The sequence below is a fragment of the Triticum aestivum genome, chromosome 7D (genome assembly GCF_018294505.1).
Source record: "Triticum aestivum cultivar Chinese Spring chromosome 7D, IWGSC CS RefSeq v2.1, whole genome shotgun sequence".
NCBI classification, from domain to species: Eukaryota; Viridiplantae; Streptophyta; class Magnoliopsida; order Poales; family Poaceae; genus Triticum; species Triticum aestivum.
This window is the reverse complement of record NC_057814.1, coordinates 531,779,039-531,794,111: the sequence shown is the minus strand read 5'-3', so window position 1 is coordinate 531,794,111 and position 15,073 is coordinate 531,779,039. Positions and strand designations below refer to the sequence as shown.

The 15,073-nt window shown below is 46.5% G+C and overlaps 1 protein-coding gene and 1 non-coding gene across 2 annotated transcripts; one reads left to right on the top strand and one right to left on the bottom strand.

Annotated features, from left to right (window-relative positions):
* The first annotated feature begins 9,278 nt into the window (after positions 1–9,278).
* LOC123166726 (auxin-responsive protein SAUR50) lies at positions 9,279–10,010 on the top strand. Its single transcript, XM_044584518.1, has one exon. It carries the CDS (start codon positions 9,379–9,381, stop codon positions 9,787–9,789), a length of 411 nt encoding a protein of 136 aa, XP_044440453.1. The 5' UTR covers positions 9,279–9,378; the 3' UTR covers positions 9,790–10,010.
* A 2,357-nt stretch (positions 10,011–12,367) lies between these two features.
* Positions 12,368–12,438, bottom strand: TRNAC-GCA (transfer RNA cysteine (anticodon GCA)). The gene has a single exon. It is a non-coding gene; the product is annotated as a tRNA-Cys (tRNA).
* Positions 12,439–15,073: the final 2,635 nt, after the last annotated feature.

Below are 15,073 nucleotides of genomic sequence, written 5' to 3'. Positions count from 1 at the left end.
TTTGGCTTCAATGGAAGGAGAGGAGTGGTGGCCTTCCTGGGACCCGAGCACCCATGACCTCCCATGCTCTACTCTTCCTTGTTGTCGGCAGCGCTCACGGACATGCCGGCTTCGTGGTCATGGTGGCGAGGGGCAGCTGTGGCGAAGCTGGCTATGTCCTCCTCATCGTCGCTCTTGCCGAACACCTCATCTGCCGCCTCGTTCATCTCCTTGTAGGCGGCTTGTAATTTCGCCTGATGGAGACAGTACCGCCAGCGGTCGCGGCGGATGTCACGGGCAGAACGATAGGAGTCGAGCAGCGCTTCCTACTCCGCCACGTCCACGTCCGGCGCGATGGCCGTGTTGGTGGCGAGTTGCTCATCCGCACGCGGGTGCTCGTCGAGGAGATGGGGGTTGTAGGCCTGGTCGGCCTGCGTCTGTTGGAACTTGGCCTTCCGCTCCTCCCACACCATGTCCGTGTAGTGGGCACGGGCCTCATCGATGGTGATGCCGACATGCGTCGGCCTCCGTCTGCCTGCCAGCCGGCTGCAATGGCGGCGATATCTTTTGTCTCCTCGCACGATAGGTTGTCCATGACAGCTTTGGAGCTCGAGGAGGCCATGACGGGCATGGTGCAGAGAGGAGCAAGGGAGCGGAGGATGATGGATGTGGCTATGGCCGGGCCTGCGGTTTATATAGGGGGGGGGGATCGCAGGGCAACCGGCAATAGGATTAATGGCAGGCGGCAGACGGATGGACGGGTGGCGCCGTCTCGCCATTCCTTGCAACTGTATATGTTTAATGGAGGCAGGCGGATGGGCCGGTGCCTTTTGAATGCCGGAGTGCCTGCAGCGGGAAGTGGCGCGGGCGGCGCCCTCAGCCAGCGCGCCGCTTCAATGTCGCCTCCAGTGAGAGGTCTGGTCTGCTTTGCGCCAGCATGAATGCGGTGCTGACTAGCGACAGACGGGAACGCGCGTAGGTGCGTTTGGGAGTTTTGTATGGGCCAGGGTTGACGTGCCACCGGTTAGGACGCCCCCCTCCCCCATGTGTACGGTTTGCGGGGGGAAACGTGTCTGGACCAGCCTATGGACCATATATGAAATAAAAAAGGAATAAAACCTACGGACCATATATGATCGTGTTGGATGGCAAAACACGTTCGAACCCGATTTGAGTGTCTGTGTTGAAGATGGCCTAAGAACTATAGTAAGAAACTCACCTGCTCTGCCTCTACCCCGCGGTCGCTGCATGTGTGGCGATGTACTACTTGCAGATCGTCCATCGGGAATATGCGGGGAAAATAAAACGGGATGTCACGTACATACAGTACGACTTTTGATGCTGGCTGGCGCTGCTCCTGCACGTGCGGGCGCCACGGCGTCGCCGGATCCGGGCGAGATCGATTTGTCTACGGCGCCGTTGCATGTGGCTCCGTCGTGCGGCCCGCTCTCTCGCCGCATGCATGCAGTGCTCGTTAAGCTAGTGGCCATGTGCAACGGCGCGCAAGCCATCGTATAACCCACCATACGCGTGACCAACGGTTTCGACAGTTATGCAATGCAATGTAGTGACCGGGGTAATAATTTGGTCCGAAGCACGGCGACGACGCTCCATTTGGCTTCAAAACGTGGAGCCTAAAAGATTGCTTGTTCACACTCTGAAAATAAAGGACATGCTAACTGGTACCGACCAATTATTGTCCATAAAGTATTCAGCTTAAAACATTATTTGCTTTATCTTCCTTTTTGCGCAGCATTATTATTTTTATTAAAATGTGCAACTAACTGTTAGACTTTTTTTCATTAAAAAAAATAACTGTTAGACTATAGGCATAATACTGACAGTCCACACGAAAACACAACTACGCTGGACATTGTAATGTATGTGTGCGTCCCCATTGTAAGAGGAATAAAGGGGGGCTGGTGGAATTGATGATTATTGCTTTAGCCTAGTGACATATAGGAACACGTGAACATTTTAGAGTACAAGACAAGTTAGAACAAATCCTAGTCTATCTTGTGTTTCCCCCGCAGTCACAACGGTAGCGACGCAGACGGTGAGACTGGAGAAGAATCCGAAGATAAGCCGACGGACATCCCCTCACAATTGTAACGGTTGATGCATCGCGGAAGTCGTGGCTAGAGTGAAAACCGGCGAGGTTGCTCAAGCAAGGTGGTAGTCCTTTGTGATGTCGATGTAGCCGAGCTCGTACTGTGGTGTACCCGTGGTCGAGGTAGTCGTGCGAGGGACGCCGTGGTCGATGTCGAGTCGGGGTGGCCGGTGTCAAGGTAATTGCCATGGAGCCATGGGCGCAAGGATGCACCGTGTTAGTCATGGGCGCAGTGGTGTCGAGATAGTGGTGCGTCGTGAAGGTGATGGTGTTGACGAGGCATCCCACCGGGTTTGCCAAGTCCGGGGACACGTCCTCGATGAAGATATGCGTTGATGCTGCCAGCACATGGCATGCGTAGACGGACGAAGTCGATGTTGACGAGGCGCCACACCAAGCTTGCCAGGCCCGGGGATATGTCGTGGACGAAGGCACGCGTCATTGTTGCCAGCACTGCACATCCGCAGAAGGGGACCTGCACGAGCTGTACGCCATGTCGGAGGGGCCAACAGAGGAGGACTCGACCACGTTTGCGGCGCCAGTTGACGTCTGGTAGAAGGTGCCGATGTCGAGCGCGGTTGTCGGAGTAGATGAAGTGGTCAAGGAAGATGGCGACTACGCTGGCGATGAGCTGGTGTAGGACGAAGACGAAGAGGTGGATGATGAAATAGATGGTGTAACCAGAGACAACCTGTGGAGGTCATATAGGTCACCGGTAGGAGCGCGCCAGCGGTGCTCAAAACTAACTGAGCTGGTGCAGGAAAAAAATGAAGAGGTGGACGAAGAAGTAGGCGGCGAAACAAGAGGCAGCCCATGGGGGCCACGTAGGTCGCCGGTAGGAGTGCGGCGGCGGTGCTCCAAGCTAAGTGAGCTGGTGCAGGATGATGACGAAGAGGTGGACGACGAAGTAGGTGGCGGAACCAGAGGCGGCCCGTGGGAGCCACGTCGGTCGCTAGTTGGAGCGCGGCGGCGATGCTCCAAGCTAAGTGAGCTGGTGCAAAATGAAGACGAAGAAGTGGATGACGAAGTAGGTGGCAGAACCAGAGGCAACCCGTGGGAGCCACGTCAGCCGCCGGTAGGAGTGCGGCGGCGGTGCTCCAAGCTAAGTGAGCTGGTGCAGGATGAAGACGAAGAGGTGGACGACGAAGTAGGTGGCGGAACCAGAGGCGGCCCGTGGGAGCCACGTCGGTCGCTAGTTGGAGCGCGGCGGCGATGCTCCAAGCTAAGTGAGCTGGTGCAAAATGAAGACGAAGAAGTGGACGACGAAGTAGGTGGCAGAACCAGAGGCAACCCGTGGGAGCCACGTCGGTCGCTGGCAGGAGCGGCGGCGGTGCTCGAAGTAGGTGAAGAAGAACCCAACATCATGACGAAGACCGTGCGCGAACGGTGGCGTTCCTCCACCTAGGAAGGCGGCACGACGCATACCATATAGAAGTCGACGCGCGGGAACGACAGAGTGGATTGCATGCCATGGCAATGCGACCAGAAGGGGCGACACAATGGCATCGTGTAGGTCATGGCGACGACGGGGACCGCGCGCCGCGGTCGAATAGGCAACGCAGCAGCAGCATGCGGATCGATGCAACCACATAGACAACCACAGGGCGGTAACGTGAACCGTGCGCCGCAGCGCTACGGCCGAAGGGGCAACACATTGGTAATGGGAGAGGTTGTCGGTTCGTTGGGCTGGTCCCTGGGTGGGGGGATGTATACTTGGGCTTGGCTGAAACGCTTAGTACTAAATTTGTTTTTCAGTTTTGGAAGGGGGATCGTGGCCCCCATTGGCCTCCAAGAGACTCCGCCAGTGTACGCACGGGACCTCCAGTGCACGGTAGACATCCACTCTCCCCATCTTGCCATATCTAACCTTGGGCACACCACATAATTTTAGGTACTATCCGTTTACTTTTTGTTATTGATTGAAAGCAGCATTGATTGGAGTGTAAGTGGTTCAATGTAAACATCATCTAGAGAAAATATCTCAGCTGGCAAAAGTGGTGTTGAGACCACTCACCAAAAAAAACCCCAGCGACAGTAAAAAAAGTTTGGGCACTGTTAAAAAATCTGAGGTCGAGGCTAGCTCCAGGACAATGCTCACCTGACCAGAAGATTAACTAGCTAGCCAAATGACAAAGATCAACGTAGACGCAGAGTGGTGTGGTCCAAACAGCAAACGCGTGCGCGCTTCCAGTGGCTTCAACGAGACAAAGCCGTACCTCATACCATTTTTAACAGCCGTACCGTCCTCTCATACTACTCAAACATAGAAAGCCGAGAGAGAGAGAGAGGTTGCATGATCGCTTCACATGCATGAGCTGCTAGCTGATCAACGTCGTCTACCAACTTGCCAAGGGAACGCCTAAAACAATGCCATGCTTAATCTATGGTTGGATTAAGGTATCAGATGTGATCGGTTTTAAATTTTACGGTGGTTGATCTGCGTCGGTTCTCGCGTGGAGAGAAAAACGAATCTTTCCCTTCTACCGTACGACAACAGTCCCCCCATACCAATCTATAGTACTAAAATCTGTAGTTTGAATCGGAGCTTGACCGAGTATGCTTGAACATTCAAATCCCAATCAGTTTCTTGATCCTCGAAGTGCGAATACATATAAATGGCTCTTTGGATGGAATGGTTCTATATCAAAGTGCAAATGACAGAAATTTGTACCGTGATTGTAAGACATATTACCGCCAACCATAGCTACATTTTAGCGCATATCAAGGATTCTTTGAATTGAGAATTTTTTTATGGAACTTGTATATGTAATTTCAACTTGTGATATCTTTTCTTACGGACCCCTTAACTTGGATCGAAGAAATGACATCGCCAATATTTTAGTAGATTACTTTCCTACACACCGACTCCAAATGACTTTAGCAAAGATGTTAGGCCTCATGAAGTTTTCCTTTAGCAAAGGTGCTAGGCCTCATGAAATTTTCCTTTAATGTGTCTTGAAAGCACCTTCTTTCTTTTCAAACTCCTATATATCAAATTTCTATGTAGCAACAAAAGGGCTGGTTATGTTTGGAACACATGAATTTTGTAGGAATTTCAGATGTGTGGTGTACGACTTCTGCAGGAATATGAAAAGTTTGTGCTCCAAACTAAAGGCAGTCCCAGCGGCTCGGCGTGAAAGTAGTCCTCTTTGATCTGGTGTCGACGAGTTCCGGACTTCTCCTTCGAAGGAAAATAAAGACTGCCGTATATGGCGCTCTTTGGACACCTTGATTGGACAGGGGGTGGTCGTGTGCACCCGCAACAACAACATAACCCGCTTCACCGGGGTATCACGAGGCTATGGTTTTGTTGACACCTTGAAACATGTCTGCACCAAGATTTTCAAGGTTTCAACACATGTGGAGAATGCCATGGCGTGATTGGAGGAGCTACAAAGCGGGGTCTTGAATGGGATGAAGACTTTGCTTCACAGGCAGTTGTTCCGACTTGGCATGTAGGATATGCTCCCGTCCAGACCGGGCACGAGTTCTTGTGAGAATGGTGGTATGTGACGACTTGTAGTAGTCTCCGCAAGTGGGGGCGGCAGCATTGGGGGACTTCTTTGTTGGTGGTGCTCCTTTGAGTACCGAGACGTGATTTTCAGGGTGGAAACCCAAGGTCTGGCCTTTATTGGTTGTTCCTGGCTGTGAACTTGTTGAAGGCATTGTTTTGGGAACGCGGTCTTTCTTCGCAGTGAAAACCTACAATCTTTGATCAGCTAACGACAACGCTTGTGCATTGTTTCCTTCCTGGAGGCGTTGCTTTTGGAGAACCTTCTTTCTAGTCCAAGTGTTGTCTTTGGTGCGGGTTAGAGTGATGCTAATGCAGGTGATGGATCACCGTGGCTGGGTCGTTTTTTCCTTTTTTTAATTTTGTTTATTGGTTGTGTGCATCCTGGATGTTTTTAGGCATCTTGTTGGTGCAGAGGCTGGGTGTAATTGGTGTCTACTTGATATTAATATATTCCTCTTTTGAAAAAAAAAAGTCCCAGCGGCTCCATTCTGTACTATATCTAAAGGTTTCCACCTAGGCAAAAGCCCGATGTGGCACCATATTTGATGAGGAAATAGAGTTTTACCATATCTTAATCTAGATGTACTCTTAGCACCAAAACCACGAGAACTAATTTTTTTTTCTCTCAGAATGCAATAAGTGATAGCAGTTTTAGATACTCCCTCCGTCACAAAATAAGTGTCTCAAATTTGTATAAAGTTAGTACAAAGTTAGTGCAAAGTTGAGACTCTTATTTTTGGATGGAGGGAGTACAACACTAAGATAAAAGAAGCCAGTACAGAAGTTGTATGTACACACAAATTTAATCTATATGATATAGCTTGAGATATGATGCATTGGGAGCACCATAAGAACTGTGACGAAGATATTGTCATCAAGATCGCGAGGGAATCTTAGATTACAGCAATGTCTAGACAACTGTAGTGAAACCACCAGTACATGCAAACCCACCAGGAACTCCTAAGGATTTGGTTGCCCCCTTCCCGCAAGTCCATGATCTGCAGCTGCTTGCACCAATGATAATGTTATTGATGCAAATCATATGCATATGGTAGTTCAAGCTAAACTGATTGCGTGTCTTTGGATGCTGATTTTTGTTGATGCTTATTTGGCCCTCTTGCCCATGATTGTATGGTGGGAGGGAATCTTTCACCAACTTGGGTTGGATTGTACTTGCAACCTTGATTGGAATACTAGGAAATAGTCAATCGATGCTCACATGAACTTGGAAGAGCACTTGGCCAAATGAGGGGCCTAGCTCACAGGTTGGTACAATCAAGGAATAATATCTCATTAATTGCTTTCACACACTTCATCAGACCCATGCATTTCCTGGAATCATTCTACACCTTCATATAAAAAAAAGACAAGAAGTCTTATTATCATCAGAGTTAATGTAATCATGTGCATTTCAAGCATCTTTAGACAGTACTATTACTAGTATCAAAAAGGTACTATTGTACTTGCTAAGCTTTATTTTCCCCTTCTTGCTTAGGAAGTAAGACTTTGCTGATGATGCCATGTGAGAGGCCTCCTCCTCACATGCAGGCGTCCAGCTCCCCTCCACAATCTTCAGAACTGCCATGCATGCATGGCACACAGTTTGAAGCTGAAAAGAGGAAGTCTTCATCAAGCTAGACGTAATGATAAACTACTAATGCAGTCAGAGGGACACGAATTTTCTAATCAAATCAGTCTGCTGATGCACCTAGATGGCAAGTTGAGGGCCTCAGAAACTTGTTAGTTAGTTTAGATCTGCATTATTGCAGGCTAACAGACTAAATTATCAAGTGCGCAGTTTGTTTTAGCTCTCCCGTTGTTTTCACTCTGCCTCAGCAGTTTGTTTTTGGCGTCCATTAGTTGGGTACACGTAAGGCATGCAAAAGGATTCCCTGAACCTGAGCCAGTCTTAAATTTTCTTTTCCACGTATGCTAGGAGCCAAATACTCAGGGGCGATCGAGAGGTACACATATGTCAGAAGAAATAGTTTCAGAACTGAGCACAGTTTGTGAATCTAGCCCTAGCTACGTGTTCAAATGAGTTGTACATATATGTCAGGAGAATATATTTTTCTAATGCAATTGAAGGGTATATCCTGTGGCCTCTCACGATGCACACAATCAGTTAAAAAAAATTGGATCCCAGTAACTGAAAAATAGAAATAAGTAAACCAATGAAATGAGACATCAGGTGATTCAGAGATCTGATGGTTCAAACGCAGATTTTTACTGTCCAGCAAGCCTGTAATATCCTGCAGTTTGAAAGTGACTGTGAGGGTGGTTTCAGTCTGATCTCTGCACTCTGGTGGGAATCTCATTCAATGAGCAGAGGACTTTAGTAACCGTCATATCATCACAGAAATCAAGGGGAGAAAACTGTAGAAGCCCATTCTCCACATCACAGCTGGAAAAAGCTGGAAAACAGGCTGAAAGAATTGCTTGTGTGGTGGCCCAATAGCTAGCAATGTTACATGAGTGAAAAATAAATAAATGTCACTATCAGTTTTTCTTCTGCTAAAAGTCTTATAAAAAGTTACAGATGGAGTATGACATTATAAAACATACTACTACTCTCATTAAGGGCCAGTTTGGTTCAAAAGAATTTCATAGAAATTGTGGAGGATTCTGTTTCCTAGTATTTTCTTGTATAAACATTGTTTTGTTTATATAGGATAAGAAACAGTAGGAGGAGGTAACTTTTTGAAAGGAAAAAAAATCCGTTGAGTCCAACCTCATTGAAAATTTTCATGTATTTCCATCATGACAAGTATGGCGTCTATTTATAACACTCTAGTTCATTAAAAAAATTATAACACTCTAGATATTTTGTTGCCCTTTCTTTTGGTGCAACCAAACAATATTTACTGTCAGTCCTGCTAAGTCTCGGTCGATTGAGACTTCACTCGCTCATCATTCTAACCGCTTGGTCGCTTTGGAAACACCGTAACGGGAAGATCTTCGACGGCGCACAAGTCTCCATCGACAACCTGCTGACCTCAATCAAAGACGAGGCAAGACTTTGGGCTAGAGCTGGAGCCACAGGGCTTGAGAGCATCATTCCTCTAATATGAACTTCTGTAGGGGCTGAGCAACCCCTTCTGATGCTCACTCTGCTTTCCCTTTTGCTGCCAGCATGCGTACGGCCAAGGGACAAGCTCTTCTGTTACTCTCCCCCATCAATGAAAAGATACTACCCTGAGTGTATTCCTGAAAAAAAGTCTCAGCCAATACTATATCCGTGAGATCTTACATTAAGATATGTGGAAAATTTTCTTTTCAGTTTTTTCTCTCTTTTGCAAATTATGTCACTTGAGTGAAACTTGATTAAATCTCGATCGACTGAGACCTAGCCACACCCATTTACTATACGTAATTATGTTCTTAGTTCTTGCGGAATTTAACATTGCCATGACAGTTGTTCCTAAGTGATCTTTCATGCTCTATTGGTATTTTCGAAACCTTGCTAAACAAATAAACCCTTATTATACCTCAATAATAGTGCATAGACCTTTGCAAAATAAATGCCTCGAGAAAAAGAAAAAAATGGTGCATCGATTTGAGCAACTGATAAACAAACCGAAGAGACTCAGGGGTCACGAGGAGGCGGGCTCGGAGCCACAGGCAACCACGAGAGGTCGCCGATCTCCCTCCCCTATATATACAGCCCCCGCCGCAGTTCTCTGCACCAGCCAAACCAACCGAAGCCAACCATCAACCAGCAGCGCCCAGCCACACAGCGCCGCCGCAGTCCCGCTCGACCGATCAATCGGCGGCAATGGAGGAGCGGGGCAGGGGCGGGAGCAACAAGATCCGGGACATCGTGCGGCTGCAGCAGCTGCTCAAGCGGTGGAAGCGGATGGCGGTGGCGCCGGGCGGCGGCGGCAGGGGCAAGAACGGCGGCGGCGGCGGCGCCGTGCCCAAGGGGTCCTTCGCGGTGTACGTGGGCGAGGAGATGCGGCGGTTCGTGATCCCCACCGAGTACCTGGGCCACTGGGCGTTCGAGGAGCTGCTCCGGGAGGCGGAGGAGGAGTTCGGGTTCCGGCACGAGGGCGCGCTCCGGATCCCCTGCGACGTCGAGGCCTTCGAGGGCATCCTCCGGCTCGTCGCCGCCGGGAAGAAGGACTCCGCCGGCGCCGACATGTGCGACCGCTCCTGCTCCTCCGAGACCGAGATCCTCTGCAGATGAGGCGACGGGCGGCTGGCTGCTCCCTTGCTCTGAAGAATGAGTTCAGACAGGGAGCAGAGATCTCCTTCCTTCCTTCTTTTTTTCCTCTCTCCTTTCTTGCGTTCTCCCGATCTTTCTTCTCGGTTTTAGCTGAAGAAAGGGGAAGAGGTTGCAGCTAGCTGGATCTGTAATTTGTACAACACCAAGGATTGTTCCAATGCAAAAACTTAGGCATTTGATCCTGTTTGTGCGTGCCATTCTCGGTTGCTTACATTCCACTGCCTCCATTGTTTCAGAAACTGAAACCAATTAAGCAACTGAAGAACAGTAGCCTTCTTTGCTTAACAGTTGAGCAACCGGAACAAAGGGTGCATTTCACTTCACGCAGACGATAACATCCCATCATTGGGCACCAGGGTTTCAGCTCAAGGCACCGGCAGCAGGTCACAAGAGTGTTGGGGAAAATGCAACTGTTCTGACATTAAGAAAAGCCGTTTTCTTTCTGATGGCTCATGGCATACGCATGTACAGACGCACCATGCCCACTCCATTGACAATAGTTGCTTATTATCCACTACTACGTCCAGTCTCGCCTGCGCTTCACGCCATGGCGGCCGGATGATCCATCGACCCCATGTGCGTACCGGTGCTCCGGCCCCAGGCCCGCCGCGGCCCTAACTCACTCCATTGCTCATTGTCAATACATGGATGGAATCAGCATCTTCTGAATCATGTTGCCACTACCTCACATAGTGTCAAGGCATTAATAAGAGAGAAGCCAGATAAAAAGGGAGATTGTGTAGTACATGTTCACATGGCAGGCGCACGGCGCACCTGGCCGCAGGCCCTCGGAGCATCAACACACGAGGGGGGAGGCTCTCTGCATCTTTACCTGAATCTTGCATGTGCTGCTGAAATGGAGCAGCAGGTGTGTGCAGGTAGCCAGAGATCGATCGGTTTCATTTGTTTGGTGTCTGAGTTCTTGATTTTGGAATCGGAATAATAATCTCTAGTTGGTTTGTACTGAGTTTTTGGGTGCCATCATAGGATCTGATGTAGATCTTCCTCCAGGGCAGGAGAGAAGCAGCCTGAAACTGACAGAGGTTTCTGTCAAGCACATCGAGGACAAGAAATCTGGTGAAAGTGATGCTCTCCTTGATCCCAGCAGCTAAGGAAAGTACAGTGATTGATCAATGTTTCAGCACGCTGAACTTTACAAAAAAAAGAACAAGAAATGTTGCAGGACACCATGCCTGAATCCAGTAACACCCAGATGCTGGAAAACGCAGTGTGCAGAGACAAACGCAACAAGGCAGCTCTTCTTCAGGTCCATGGCACAAAATATACATCCTCTGTTTTTCATGTAGCACAGAGGAGTTATACGGTGATCATCGATCCAGACGCTGTATCCTCTGGCCATGTACATGTCCATTCAAGAGCGGGAGCTGATCCAGATCCAAGCATAGCATGCCGTTCCACTGAATCCGCGGTCCATTCTGTTTATTGAGCGGGCAATTTACTAGGGATGCTAGGAAATGCTAGGAAATGCATAGCCCATTCAGTTTTAAATGGAGCTAGCATAGCATCCATGACGTAGAGTGTCGTTGATGGAATCATGGAAGGGATACACAGCCCCATCATTTACATTTTCGGGCTACATATTTATCGCGCGAAGATTCGGAACCTTCGTGTCAAAATTCACAACGCAGAGTACATGTGCTACTCGCTTGCGATGGTCCCTCCCCCCTTCTTACATGTGGGACCATGTTGAAACTTTGGCAAACCCATCTATCTCATCCACTAACCCCAATTTGAAAATTCTAATCCGCGCGCCCAAGGTTTCGCTCCCGCCAAATAACTCCAAGTTCCACGTGAAACAAAGCTGCGGGATAAAAAGCTTAGCCGAGAAGAGCGATGGTGCCATCTTCTTTGCGCTAGGCTACCCTTGTGGTATGGAGCAGTTTTTCGGCAAACTTGCAATTCATTTTCTCGAGTGTTCGGCATGTTAGGACGAATTCATTTTCTTTTGCGTGTACAAAGCTTGCAGCCCATTTTGTGGACTGTTCGACATGTTAGGGCGATTTTCTTTGATGGCTGTGCTTAAGGTCAGGTGACTGTCATTTGCTCTTTGATGGCTCTTCTTAAGGTTATGTTCGACCTCACCACCTTGTTTTGTTCGACCGTGTACTTTGTATGGTTGTTACTTTATTTATAAAGCGGAGCGAAAGCCTGTTTCGAGGAGGTGACTGCCCTTCTACAAAATCGTCATCAATTGTGTGGACCGTGTAATGTTGCACCGAAATTCATTCAACATGTTAGGACGATTATCTTGTATTCTTGTAGGCTCTGGTCAAGCTTAAGTTTTCTTTTTCAAACTCATAGTCAATTTGTGGACCGAGCACAGTTTGGCATGTTAGATGATTGTTTTTTATGGCTCTGCAAAACCTCATGCGACTCCCTTTTTCTTTTGGCAAACTCATAGTTGGTTTGTGGACCGTAATTTGATCTTGCATGGAGATTCATACGGCACGTTTGTGTTGTTAGGAAAATTACAAGAAAAATCATGTGACAATAAGAAATCCTAAGTATTTTTTTGGTCAGGCGACACCCAGATTTGAACTGGGGATAAAGGATTTGCAGTCCCCTGCCTTACCGCTTGGCCATGCCGCCAAATCCGATCCAAAATCGAGCAAAATCTTATTCATCCACATTATTTTACTAATTTTTATTCGTAGGAGGGGATTATTAAACCCTTTTTGATTTTTTTTAGATCGTTGAATCCCTTTGTACTTATCCCTTTCCAATCCCTTTTGCATACCACCCAAAGCAAGACGTGAAAACCTTCTTCGTATCCAAAAGCCCCTTTTAGTCTGTCTGGCCTTAGTATTTATGATACATAATCGCATCTCTGAGGAAGAGGAACCCAAAACCTATCATTTCACAGCATAATAGAGTACAAATGCGGCAAAAGTAAGTTTGTGTACAATGTCAACACGTTTTTTTTGTTGCATGTATTTTGATAATCTGTTTTTTTACTTATATTGTTTTCTTCCAATTTTCTCTTTATTTTTTGTTTATTAGGCATGTCACCTTCATGGAAGGGATACACAGCCCCATCATTTACATTTTCGGGCTATATATTTATCGCGCGAATGTTCAGAACCTTCATGTCAAAATTCAGAACGCAGAGTATATATGCTACTCGCTTGAGATGGTCCCTTCGATTGACAAAAACTACCAATTCAGGGGTTTGCATCCCTCTAAACTACCACTTAAAAAAAGGTGATCGAAAACTATCCATTTTTTTAGTTTTGCAGGATACACAGCCCCAAGGTTTCGCTCCCCCGAAATAACTCCAAGTTTGACGTGAAACGAAGCTGCGGCCTGCGGGATAATAAGCTTAGCCGAGAAGAGTGATGGTGACATGGTGTCATCTTCTTTGCGCTAGGCTACCCTTATGGTATGCAGCATTTTTTTTTGGCAAACTTGCAATTCATTTTGTGGGGTGTTCGACATGTCAGGACGAATTTTCTTTTCCAACTCCGTTAAAGCTCATGCTACTGTCGTTTTTGCGTGTACAAAGCTTGCTGCCCATTTTGTGGACTGTTCGACATGTTAGGGCGATTATCTTTGATGGCTCTGCTTAAGGCAGGTGACTGTCCTGTCCTTTGTTCTTTTATGGCTCTGCTTAAGGTTATGTTCGACCTCACCACCTTGTATCATTCGGCTGTGTACTTTGTTCGGTTGTTGCTTTTGTTATAATAAAGTGGGGAGAAAGCCTGTTTCGAGGAATTGACTGCCCTTTTGCAAAATCGTCATCAGTTGTGTGGACCGTGTAATGTTGCACAGATATTCATTCAACTTGTTAGGACGATTATCTTGTATTCTTGTAGGCTCTGGTCAAGCTTAAGTTTTCTTTTTCAAACTCATAGTCAATTTGTGGACCGAGCACAGTTTGGCATGTTAGATAATTGTTTTTTATGGCTCTGCAAAATCTCATGTGACTCCCTTTTTTTTGGCAAACTCATAGTTGGTTTGTGGACCGTTCCATTTGATCTTGCATGGAGATTCATACGGCACGTTTGTGTTGTCAGGAAAATTACAAGAAAAATCACGCGACTCTGAGGAAGAGGAACCCAAGACCTATCACTTCACAACATAGTAGAGTACAAATGCGGCAAAAGAAAGTTTGTGTACAATGTCAACACGTTTTTTTTGTTGCACGTTTCGATAATCTGTTTTTTTACTTATATTGTTTTCTTCCAATTTTCTCTTTATTTTTGTTTATTAGGCATGTCACTAGATTGTGCACTTACACTTTCTTTGTTTGGTGAAATCCAAAACTGAACCTATTTTTGTTGCAATTTTTGGTTTAGAAGTATGCAATGTATTTTACTAACTAATTGTTTATAGGAAGGTGCTTACTGTGAACAAAAAAGGAATGAATCAAAGAAATAATTATTTATGAGTTTTTGGAATTTCATACGGTTGTTCTCGAAGCGGCCCTTTCTTTTATCGGTACCAATGCGCAACCATTTAGCTAGTTTTCAAACAAATAATGAAATTGAATTCTAACTTTGACCATGAATTTTGTGCAAAAAAAACACATTGACCATGAATTAGATTAATATAATATGAGTTACACGCCATAAAAAATATACCATTGGATTCATACCGAAAGGTTTCCAACGGTGTAACTTCTTTTATGACATATTACTCATAATTCGTGAGTCAAAATTATTGTCAAAGTTAAACTCAAAATTCGAGCGACCTTACATACTTGGACTGAGGAGTATACCCGAAGAAATTTCATACTTGGCATTAATTTTCCTGCCATTCCAATAAGAAACTTCTAGAATATGTTGCGTTGTCATATTCATATTAATGGCCGTGTCTATGTCTAAAGCAAAGTAAAAACGAAAGGGAGATGATGTTAACTTCCAAACTTCCATGAAAGTGACGATGATTAAACACACCATGCATGCAGCCCTATGGTGTGCCTGTGTGCGCAATTGCTCTTTCCTTGTTTGTGTGAAAACTATAACTGAACATGTTTTGGTTGTACTTTTCGGTTAAGGAGTATCTAGTTTTTTATTTTGTCAATTAATTATTTTTAAGCAGTGATAATATCGGAAGTTGCTTAGTGAACGAAAAAGAAATAAATGATTCATAAAAAAAGGATGAAAGAAAATATTCCAATGTGATTTGCCAATTCTTCAGTGTCTGTTGTCCAGGCGGTCCAACTTCTTCTATTCATACCAATGTGCAACTATTTAGCTAGTTTGACAAACAAATTGTGAACCTC